This window comes from Pimephales promelas, chromosome 20 (assembly GCF_988280905.1).
Source record: "Pimephales promelas chromosome 20, fPimPro1.hap1.1, whole genome shotgun sequence".
NCBI lineage: Eukaryota > Metazoa > Chordata > Actinopteri > Cypriniformes > Leuciscidae > Pimephales > Pimephales promelas.
Genome location: NC_142788.1, coordinates 10102734 through 10115007, shown reverse-complemented (window position 1 = coordinate 10115007; position 12274 = coordinate 10102734). Strand labels below are relative to the sequence as shown.

The window sequence follows — 12274 nt, the reverse complement described above, 5'->3', positions numbered from 1 at the left end:
GGGTGGCGGTGCCACCGGCTTCATATATATATGTATATATACAGTATATATATATATATATAGCTGTGATCCGCGATGAAGGGCCAAAGCCAGTGGCATGGCCACCCTGGTGCTTTTAGGTAACTAAGGAACCGGGGTTGCGGTGCCACCGGCTTGGGCCCTTCATCGCTGCTCGCAGCTATATTTGTACATTTGGTTTCTTCGCCGGCGAGTGATTAACAGGAGGTTGGTGTTACGGACTCTCTGCCGGCAGACCTCGACACAGACTGAACACTGTCTGCTCTTCACACTCACTCACCCACACCACCATGAAGACACTCTCAATGGAAACACCAAAAGAAGCACTACTTTACGGAGACACGGACCATCCACTGGGTCTACTTTTCTTTGCATTTGCTCACTTGTAAATAAATATACCCTCTGGGTTGAACTCACTTTCTCGTGTCCGTTCTCCTTTTTCCCCTCAGGAACCCACTATAGTATATATAAACAGACACGCACACACAAACACGTTTATTTTGCATATATGTATATGTATATACACACACACATATATTATGTAAACAAAAACGTATATGTTAGATGCAATTAATCGCGATTAATCAATTTCATAGCACTAATATATATACAAATGCATTATATATAAAAATGTACTCCCTCGTGATATGAAATGCTAATGCTCTCAAGGCCCTGACACACCAAGCCGAGGGTCTGAGGGACTGTTTCTCAGCGCTGTCTGAGAGACGAGCGGACGAGTACTGAACCGAGTACTGAACCGAGTACTTGTTGTTGTGTTATTGGGTCAAATACACACACTTATGTGTCAAAATGGCCATCTTTGCGAGTATCCTCAGTAAAACACAGTAATTTTTGTCTTAAGTGAACATAAACAGTTAAGAAAGAAATTGCATGTGTGCGTTTCTTCTTAAAGTGAGAGCAGCCTAATAAACCTGCTGTTGTCTGTGTCATTAATGTTAATGAAACATCAAATAAGCAAATCTGTCAATGCTCTTAACTGAATCACTTTTGTCTCACTTTAAGAAGAGTAAATGTATCTTTAATTCACACAGTGGTGATGTTATATTATATTATATATATTTTAGTTATTAAAATGCCCCGATTATGCTATTTTAAAGGTTCCTAATTTTTTCAGATCTTCTACTATAAGTTTACATGCATCCAATGATGATCTAGCCTGTTGTGATTGAAATTGGTGACAAAAATGATGACATTTCAATCGTATCAAAAAAAAACTATCAAACTAAAAAAAAAATGGTATCAAACTAAAAAAAAATTAATATCATGCAAAAGTTAATTTATTTCAGTAATTCAACTTAAAAGGTGAAAATAATATATTATATAGACTCACTACATGCAAAATGAGATATTTCAAGCCTTTATTTGTTATAATTTTGACGAGTATGGCTTATAGCAATGAAAACCTTTTCCCAATATTCTAATTTTGAATTTGGGGTTTCCATAAGCTGTAAGCCATAATCATCAAAATTATAACAAATAAAGGCTTGAAATATATCTAAATATGTCTATATAGTATATTAGTTTCACCTTTTAAGTTGAATTACTGAAATAAATAAACTTTTGCACGGTATTCAAATTTTTCGAGTTTCACCTGTATATCGTTTTGTGTCGTGAAATATAATTATTTATATCGTGATATAAAATTTAAGCCATATCACCCGCCCCTAGTTGGACCCCATCATATTTTGGCCGATTGAGCATGTTAAATTTCCGTCTGTCCACTTTGACGATGTCGAGAACTCTGATTGGCTGTTCAGCTTTGCGAACGATTCAGTGCATGAGAATAAAAGCTCGTAGTCCCTTTGGTGTGTTCAAACGCAGCTTTTGGGCCGAGACACAGCCGACGCGAGTTGATAACACACTCAGCTTCATCACTGCTAGTTCTTTAACGCCGGCTTGGTGTGTCGTCGTGGCGTTAACTGTTATACCAATAAGCCATTTTTCATCTTCTTTGAATTAATCGATGGTGGAGACTGATCAGGAGTGTGTGTGTGTGTGTTAGAGGATGACTATCGCACCTTCTGCTCAGCACTGACAGAGAGGCACTGCAGTCGAGAGGTCATGAGGGCCAGACTCTGCTCAAACGCTGCCACCAGGTTCGCCTGGAGAGAGAGAACAAATATTTAAATGGCATTACAAGTGACTGTCATATAATTAAGGTAATATTAAAGCTGCAGTCCGCAACGTTTGGAGATCTAGCGGTTAAAAGGATAGTTCACTTTGAAATTAATTTTTGGTATGTTTTAGCTTACCTCAAGGGCATCCAAGATGTAGGTGTCTTTGTTTCCGCAGTATTTTAAATTTTGACATTTTTAGGTCAAACCGTTCTTGTCTGTGAGTCAAATAATGGAGGTCTATGGTCACCACCTCAAAGAGCATGCACAGAGAAGTCCAGATTAAACATGATGTAGTGACTCGTAAATTTAAGTACACATTGATGGCCTAAGACACGAAACGAGTAGTTTGGGTGAGAAAACAAACAGTATTTATATCGTTTTACCTCTTGTAATCACAGCCACAAAGTGCCCGTGCCCTCAGATCACTTGGACGTGGCTGTGGTTACAAGAGGTAAAAACGATATAAATACTGTTCGTTTTCTCACCCAAACCGCTCGTTTCGTGTCCTAGACCATCAATGTGTACTTACATTTACGAGTCATTAAATCATGTTTAATTTGGACTTCTCTGTGCATGCTCTTTGAGGTGGTGACCACAGACCTCCATTATATGACTGACAGACAAGAACGGTTTGACCTAAAAGTATCAAAATTGAAACAACTGCGGAAACAAAGACAAGCTAAAACATATCAAAAATTAATTTAATTAATTAATTATCCCTTTAATTAACAGAACTGCATGCATCTTGCGGATGAACATGACGAGTCTTGCGGAGTCTATGGCGAGTCACGCAAGTGCTGGGCTACAGTCTAAAATAGTCCCTATATAAACACTTTTTATAAGTGTACCGTATCGATTCAGGACAAAAACACGCATTTGGAAAATGGATTGATGATGTCCTCGCTTATATAAATGGTGTACATTTTGAAAACAAACAAACAAACAAAAAAGTTACGTACTGCAGCTTTAAATAATAAATGGAATGTTTGGAATATTTCAGAACTGCTTTTCAAAAGTTTGGGGTTGGTAAGATTTTGAAATGTTTTTGAAAGAAGTTTTTACTTAATCAATAACCATAAAAACAGCATGGCTGAGAAATATTATTACAAATTAAATAAACTGTTAATTCCCAAACGTTTGAACAATAGTATGCATATACTGATATGCGTGTTTGACAGTGCGCACATACATTAGCAGACAGCTGTGAGGTCAGATTGGCCACCTTCTCCTGGGAAGATTCCAGCTCCCTCCTCAGCTTACGGATTTGCTGTGAACAAACACACAAACTTATTAACCAAGAGATAAATTGAAAATAAAGTGGCATTACATTTAAAGGAATAGGTTGAAAATGCAAATTCTGTCATTACTCATCCTCATGTTGTTCCAAACCTGTACAACTTTCTTCCGTATAACAAGTTAGGACATGTTAGGCTGCTCTTTTCCATGCAGATCGCAAAAATCCAGGGCTCTCAAAATCCCCAAAAATATGATATTATAACAAGATTTCTGAGCTACATTGTCGTTACAGGATGTTGATAATCATAAAATTCATGTTTGCGTGAACTATTCCTCTAAATGATCACATGATTTACTTTGACATAAATCTCGAAATTGTTTCTCCTAAAATAAAGTATTAATGAGCCGATGAAGCTCCAGGAATGTCAGCTCTCTGCAGCTGCTGGAAAACTGAGACAGATATTCAGCACTCCCAATAGCAGCTGTGTCTGTTTATGTTATCTCTACATGGAATTGGCTGATAAATTCTATACATGCGACTGAACGTAACAAAAAGACAAATGGTGAGTGTATCCATATAATCTGATGCACACCAGACCAGAACAACACATACAATGAGTGATCAGACTCACGTCAAGCCATCAGGCTTGGAATGCAAAATTTCACCAAGTACATTTTTTTCCAGGAAAAAAATAGCAACTTGGTGAGACACATTCCTTTTGCATCCATAGATCAAGTAGACAGACTCATGAAACGGTAAAGGCGTATTCCCACCAGGAAAATAAAATATTATAATCATGACATCAATATACTAAAACTAGACACATGCAACGTGTCAAATCTGAAATATCATGTTGCAATACTTTTTAAATATTTTATTATCATTATTTGCATTAACATAAATGTTTTGATATATAAAATGACAACAATTTAGCAATTTATTGCAATTAAACTATTTAAACAACCTTTTGAATTGTTTGGATGCTGAGTACATGTTTGGACTTTGTTTAGATATTCAATGTCATGATCAACTTGTAAATCATTTTTCTGTTGCGTTTGTTGTATCCCGTCTGATGGGAATATGCCTTCACATTACAGTTATTAAACACAGAACATGGAGGAAATTATGAGTACCAACACGTGGTTAGCTACTGGCTCATTTGAATGATTGAATGAAACATCACTTGACAAAAACATAGCAGAGAAATCTCATAACACCATTCTGAACAGCTAATGGCAGTGTCTGGCTATTAATTAGTGCTATATTAGTTATTAAAATGCCCTTATTATGCTATTTTAAAGGTTCCTCATTTTATTTAGGTCTTCTACTATAAGTTTACATGCATCCAATGATGATAGTCTGTTGTGATTGGTCTTCTCGGCTCTGATTGGTCAGATGGTCCAGTCTGTTGTGATTGGTCAACTCTGCTCTGATTGGTCAGATGCTCCAGTCTGTTGTGATTGGTCTACTCTGATCTGATTGGTCAGATGCTCAAGTCTGTTGTGATTGGTCAACTCTGCTCTGATTGGTCAGATGGCCCTAGTCTGTTGTGATTGGTCTACTCTGCTCTGATTGGTCAGATGCTCCAGTCTGTTGTGATTGGTCAACTCTGCTCTGATTGGTCAGATGGCCCTAGTCTGTTGTGATTGGTCTACTCTGCTCTGATTGGTCAGATGTCCCAGTCTGTTGTGATTGGTCTACTCTGATCTGTTTGGTCAGATGGTCCAGTCTGTTGTGATTGGTCAACTCTGATCTGATTGGTCAGATGCTCCAGTCTGTTGTGATTGGTCAACTCTGCTCTGATTGGTCAGATGGCCCTAGTCTGTTGTGATTGGTCTACTCTGCTCTGATTGGTCAGATGTCCCAGTCTGTTGTGACTGGTCTACTCTGATCTGTTTGGTCAGATGGTCCAGTCTGTTGTGATTGGTCTACTCTGATCTGATTGGTCAGATGCTCCAGTCTGTTGTGATTGGTCCCAGCTCTGATTGGTCAGATGGTCCAGTCTGTTGTGATTGGTCTACTCTGCTCTGATTGGTCAGATGGTCCAGTCTGTTGTGATTGGTCTACTCTGCTCTGATTGGTCAGATGGTCCAGTCTGTTGTGATTGGTCTACTCTGATCTGATTGGTCAGATGCTCCAGTCTGTTGTGATTGGTCAACTCTGATCTGATTGGTCAGATGCTCCAGTCTGTTGTGATTGGTCAACTCGGCTCTGATTGGTCAGACGGCCCAGTCGGTTGTGATTGGCCTACTCTGCTCTGATTGGTCAGATGGCCCTAGTCTGTTGTGACTGGTCTACTCTGATCTGTTTGGTCAGATGCTCCAGTCTGTTGTGATTGGTCTACTCTGCTCTGATTGGTCAGATGGCCCTATTCTGTTGTGACTGGTCTACTCTGATCTGTTTGGTCAGATGGTCCAGTCTGTTGTGATTGGTCTACTCTGCTCTGATTCGTTAGATGGTCCAGTCTGTTGTGATTGGTCTACTCTGCTCTGATTGCTCAGATGGTCCAGTCTGTTGCGATTGGTCTACCCAGCTCTGATTGGTCAGATGCCCAGTCTGTTGTGATTGATCAACTCAGCTCTGATTGATAAGATGGCCCAGTCTGTTGTGATTGGTCAACAGCTTACAGTGTGTGACGGAAAACGCTCATTAGCATATCTGAATTTCACCTCTGAATCTTCCTCAGTACATGATACACAGTGATAGGAACAGTAACAATGACGTCAGTTTTTCCGTATCAATTCCAGTGGCAGTCCTGTGGATTCGCAGCACTGAAACAGCGTGTTCTCGACATGTCAATAACACAAACCAAACTCTTCCAGTCTCAGCTACAACTACAGTGCTTGAGGGTCAAAGTAGACATTGTTCACGGGAATATCATACACTGCCGTTATGCAAATTTGTTACATTGTTACAGACGTATGCAACAGGAAGTGAGACTGGAATGACTGACGACTCGTTTCAGGCAATAACTATTTATTGTGCACTTTGATTTTTAAAACTTTGCAGACCTTTTACATCTACACACTACATGAAAGGCAGTATTGGAAAAAAGCATAATAAGGGCACTTAAAATGCTGTGCCATTGAGCAGCACCTGACATTAGCTGACTTTAGGTGTTATGGTCTCTGAGAACATGGATTACAAAAACAGGTTATAAACATGACCGTCTTTAACTTCTGGATGACGGAGAGGGAAAATCTGAGAGAGACAGACAGACACTCACCTCGCCCTGAATTCTCTCCTCCGCCTGAGAGATGGCACGGAAGAAAAGAACGGCAGAGAGACAGTAAGAAGGTGAATAAATGGAAGTCAATAGTGATGAAAAAACACTAATTCAAATGAAAAAGATCTAAGACAGGAACAGGGCTGCACGATTTGGTCAAATCATTTTGACAATATTGTGCATTTTTGAATGCAATATAAGAAAAATAGATAAATATCCAAGCTAAAAAAAATAAAAATAACACATAAAAAGTGTGATCACACTTGTTCTCTTTAAAATAACTAAATCGAGACCGCTTTCAGCTGACCTGAAATTTGGTGACTATCATCGTATTCATATTTTACTTGAACTTGAAAAAATGTATTTAATTAAATTTTAGACTTGATTTTAATTTTAATTTATTTTATTCAATTAAATGTGCAGCCCTAGATAAGAATGGCATCAAATGCATTTTTTAATAAAGCGATGATAAATGATTTCACTATTTATAGGCCAATTGGGTTAATTAGCTGAGAATAAGTATATTACTAATGAGTGAATCAGTGAATGAAATAAATATTTGACTTAAGGTGCTTTTTGGTGTGTGTGTGTGTGTGTGTGTGTGTGTACAAAAACAGGCCAGTTCTTCATTGAACCAATAGATCACATCAGCACCTGTGTCATGTGTAACAGTTCAAGTAACAACTCCATTTTCAGTAAGGAAAGCAGAGAAAGCTTCTTCTAGTGGCCCTGCTGCGAGGGTCTAATAAATCAGCAGGAGCAGACCGAGCTGCACTCGTGAGAGTCTAGTGCCGTAGGACACGTGTTCTGGGGGAAAAAAGTGCTGGGATACTTACCGAGGAGTAGCTGGAGGAGGCATTAGACACCAGTGAGAGCACTGAGCCATGAACTGCAGCAGGACAAACAGAGACAGAAACAGAAAAAGTGTGATTTTAAAAACACTAAAATAGTTGTATTGTCCTGTATCTTGTTTTATTATTCATAGTCACATCCAGCTTACAGAGCTAACTTTTAGCACAAACATGGTTAGAAAATGCTGAAGTAATTTAGTAGATGCTTCGATCCAAAATAACTTACACTTAGACCAAAGTATTCTTAAAGGAATAGTTCAGTTAAAAAATTATGTTTTACCCTCAAGTTGTTTCAAACCTGTATGAGTTTATTTTTGAATGAACACAAAGGAAGATATTTTGAAGAATGTTGGTAACTAAACAGTTGATGGACCCCATTGACGTCCATATTAGGGGAGAGCGGGGCGCAACGTAACACTTTTTGACTTTGTCAATTTGTGTAAATCTACTTAGGGTTTAGAGATTTTTTCCCCACATTAATTTCCCACATGTCAAGTACAATTATGTGGTTTTGTTTTATTAATACAGTGTATACTTTTTTCTTGATTTACCCTGAAAGAATAGAAGTGAAATGTGACAACATGCCCCATTGGTGGGGTACATTGTAACATGTGAGGGGCACATTAAAGGCAGCATAGATAACCTTTCGGACGCAGCCTGGAAGAGTATACTTTGACAGGCTGTGTGTACAATTGTGCATACTTTAAAAAAAAAAAAAAAACAGTATACTTTGGGCTTTACTACTTAAAGGGACAATACTAATGTTTCGTCTTTTATGAGATTCAAACTAGACTGAACCATGTAACCCAAAGTCTCACCGTCATCGCCGGGATCTCTGTCTCTGAAGGAGCCGGATCGGATCATGCTCTTGGGCCGCTCGGCGAGTGATAGGGTGCTGCCCAGCGGTGAGGACTGATACAGATCAAAACTGGCCTCGTGAGTGGGAATGCTGTTGGATCTGGTCATCCTTGGCGTTCCTGAGGTCGGGCTGGGTGTCACTGCACATAACAGACAACAGAGGGAGCCAGTGTTTATATATGAAATAACTCAAGGCCCAGTGGAGAAAGGTGTCCCGCATGTTGCCTGGTGGGGATGCATCTTTTTATTAAAGTATTTGACTCTATCTAGTGGCTAGAGTCATGAAATATCATGTTATATATACATTTTTTTTTTTCAGCAAAGACACCCAATGTAAGATATTTTGAGCTGAAATGTCTGTTTATTTTGAGCATCTGAGCTGAAATGTAAGATATTTTGAGCGTCTGTCTGTGTGCGCATTTAATATTTAAACAGTCTTTGTGCATTTTACAGACACTATTCAATAAAGCACTTAAGAATAAATGACTTACATCAGCTGAATCCGTGCTCCTCGAAATGAAACGGGTAACTGAGGTAACTTTTCCAGGAAAGATGAGGTTAAGGTTAGATATGTGATAAACTGTATGTTTTATCCAGCTTATGTGGGCGTTTTCATGGCTTGCCTCAACATTAGCGTTTGAATAGCGCGCTCTCAGTGGGCGGGGTCACATTAAAGGATTAGTTCACTTTTGAAAAAACTTTTGCTGATAATTTACTCACCCCCATGTCATCCAAGATGTCCATGTCTTTCTTTCCTCAGTCGAAAAGAAATTTATGTTTCTGATGAAAACATTCCAGGATTTTTCTCCATATAATGGACTTCAATGGGAACCGGATGGTTCAGGTCCAAAAGATAGTGTTAATAACAGTTTCAGATGCAGCTTCAAATGTCTTTAAACGACACCAGACGATGAATAAGGGTCTTATCATGCGAAACGATCGGTTATTTCAATGCTTATTCCAAAAATGTAACTTTTCTAAGGACAAATGCTAGCCTTTCTCCATTCTGTGAGGCGCGTTTGCAACATCACGTAGTACGTAATTACGTTCAAATGGTCACGGGCGATGTAACCAGAAGTACAGAGTCAGAGTGTTTACAAGTTGAACGCATAGGTTGAACGTGAAAACTAACTCAAACGCCGTTTACAAAAAAGGAATTAAAAGGTAAAACAACGATGTCGGACGATTTTGATTCTGTACTTCCGGCTACGTCGCCCGTGACCTTTCGAACGTAATTACGTATTACGTGACGTTACAAACGCGCCTCACAGAATAGAGCTAGGCTAGCATTTGTCCTTATAAAAGTTACATTTTTGGAATAAGCTTTGAAATAACCGATCGTTTCGCATGATAAGACCCTTATTCATCGTCTGATATCGTTTAAAGACATTTGAAGCTGCATCTGAAACAGTTATTAACTGTCTTTTGGACCTTGAACCATCCGGTTCCCATTGAAGTCCATTATATGGAGAAAAATCCTGGAATGTTTTCATCAAAAACCTAAATTTCTTTTCGACTGAGGAAAGAAAGACATGGACATCTTGGATGACATGGGGGTGAGTAAATTATCAGCAAAAGTTTTTTCAAAAGTGAACTAATCCTTTAACACGTCATACGCTATAATTAGGTGAAAGGGAAAAGACTGACATCTCTCTCTTTTCATACAGATTACATCAACTGAGAATAGTTGCTTTTTTATATAAATGACTTAATTTAAAAGAAGAGAATTTCAGCTTCATAAAGAGAAATCTTTTGTGTCTCTGTGACAAGTATTTAACGAGTTACAGTTCATTTTTCGGACGCGTTTCAGAACGATTTTAGACAGAGTGAGCTCAAAGCGCACCCTGTTTATTTTATTGATTTTACAAAAACACAAGGTTTTGATGTTAATAAGAGTGTACACAAAAAAGAAGACCCTCTATAGTTTATAATCATGTATTGATTTTATTTATCTGACCATTAATGACGTATTTTCAGTCTATACTGCAGCTATGTGAAAAAAAACACCAAAACGCGGCACCGCGTTACTCGACCTCAGAGGGTTAAAAGAGTTATGCATGATATTGTGAGTTATTTTGATTTTAAGTTGAAAGAATTTGAGGATGTCCTTAAATTACTAAATGACTGTTTATTTATTATGGATCAAATCTAGTCATTTAAAAGGTAAATGAAATAAAAAAATAAAAAATAAATTGCATCAAAAATGTAAAAAACAATATGATCAAAACGAAATAGAATATAAAAATAAAAAATTAAGTATAATTTTTGGGCTTCGGGTCATTTTGACCCGTGCGCGAGGGAAGGATTTGTTCCAGGTCACGAAGAAAGGATGAGGGTTAATGCTGTAGAAGTGTGCACACACTTACTGATGCTTGTCAGTGGCATCTTTCCTGGCAGTATGGGTGAAGGGAACTGTGGCGGACTGTTCGTCTCCGTCAAGCTCATGATGGTGTGTGAGTGGCGTCTCTCTTTGTTGTCCTCCTCAGCCTGCAAGGAGATGTGCTGGCTGATGGGAAATGGGGGTGTGACATTAGTTTCATGGATTTACAGTATTGGATCAAACCGTTTGTCCCATAAAGAGGGGCGCCGTAATGAGGACGGCAGAGGTAAAGTTAAAGGATCAGTACCTTAAGCCTTTCTTTGGGAGAGTATTTCTGTCCCGTTGTGAGCTGAAAAGAGGAACACGTTAGAGAAAAAGAGCATTATTCAAATGACAGGACACTTATGCATGGAAATGAAGAGATCACACTCCAAAAATAGATCACAGACAATTGTAAAGCAAAATGAGCAATTAGTATTTCAGGCAGGGGGATAATTAGCAGAGATATTATCTGAGTATTAACATAATTGCCAATTGTTCTGCTTTGAATTTTGGGTGCATGTTATCCGAGTACAAATGCGCCGTATGAATGTAAATGCTGTGATGTGGCTCTGTGTCGGACGATTACTTAACACTAAGTATTACACTTCAGTGTGTAAGTTGCCCTGCACCGGTTGTGCTAAACCTAGGAATAATTCCTAAATCATGTGACTTATCGTCCCTGTTTCGTCCCTGTATCGCCCCTGTAACCAAAACACATATTAATACACCTGGTATTAAGATGTGTTTTGGTTGGTCGGATCACAAGTGGACGACGATAAAAACTAAAACGGGTCTAAATCGTTTTGAGCTTGTCCACTTTCCACCTTTCCAGAGGGAGTTGACAACGCATTCGACTGGATTGCTTTCGTAGGCTTCAAACAGCCACAAAATACCATTTACTCAACATTCCTGAATTCCAACACACACACACAGCGTTCGGCTGCTCTTAAAGCTATAGCTCTCCATGTTTTTCCATTGTCTCGGATTCGTGTTCATATGTAAATTGCGCAAACGTATTATGTCCATTACATCGAAAGATCTGAAAAAATATACATTTCCCCACTCATAGACCCTCCCATCGAAGAAATCAGGACAGAAGTGGTTAAAAGTGTACAAAAGAGGCAGATTAAAACACCAGGTGCAAACGGGAATGTGTGTCTCTCGTCTACTTGTGATCCGACCCACCAAAACACAGCTTGACACCAGGAGTAAACAGGATCATTGAGGAGAAGTGATCTGATATTTGATTTTTGCATGGAAGTCAACAAAACAGGTGGAGAATTATCATTAAACTTATTACACAACAGCAACAGTGACTTTATAGCAACATGCTAACATACGCTAGCAATGGCCGCTAACAACTGTTAAAACACCATAGAAATGGGCTTGCAATCACCCATAGAATGCTATACCATTGTGGCACTACTACACCTTAACCCTCAGGTGCTCTTCGGTCATTTCTGACCGAAGAATTTTCTGTTTTGAAATTTTAAAAATCACAGCTTCTTCGGAACGTTACGAAACTTGGAGACTTTGATGGCATTATGTATGTGAACACAAAAACAAATTGAGGTCATGATCTGA

The 12274-nt window shown here is 38.8% G+C and overlaps 1 protein-coding gene across 9 annotated transcripts in view; it reads right to left on the bottom strand.

Moving 5' to 3' along the window:
• Positions 1–12274, bottom strand: part of nav1a (neuron navigator 1a) — a 210023-nt gene that overhangs the window by 35952 nt on the left and 161797 nt on the right. For 5 of the 9 annotated variants that reach the window (XM_039689889.2, XM_089124208.1, XM_089124207.1 and 2 more), the window contains 8 exons: positions 10956–10997; positions 10695–10834; positions 8289–8468; positions 7456–7508; positions 6620–6643; positions 3346–3423; positions 2058–2141; positions 436–474 (listed from right to left, as the gene is read on the bottom strand). In XM_039689889.2, coding sequence (XP_039545823.2) covers positions 436–474; positions 2058–2141; positions 3346–3423; positions 6620–6643; positions 7456–7508; positions 8289–8468; positions 10695–10834; positions 10956–10997 — 640 coding nt within the window. The remainder of the gene's footprint in view (positions 1–435; positions 475–2057; positions 2142–3345; positions 3424–6619; positions 6644–7455; positions 7509–8288; positions 8469–10694; positions 10835–10955; positions 10998–12274) is intronic. The other 4 variants (XM_039689893.2, XM_089124209.1, XM_039689892.2 and 1 more) reach the window with 3 other exon arrangements.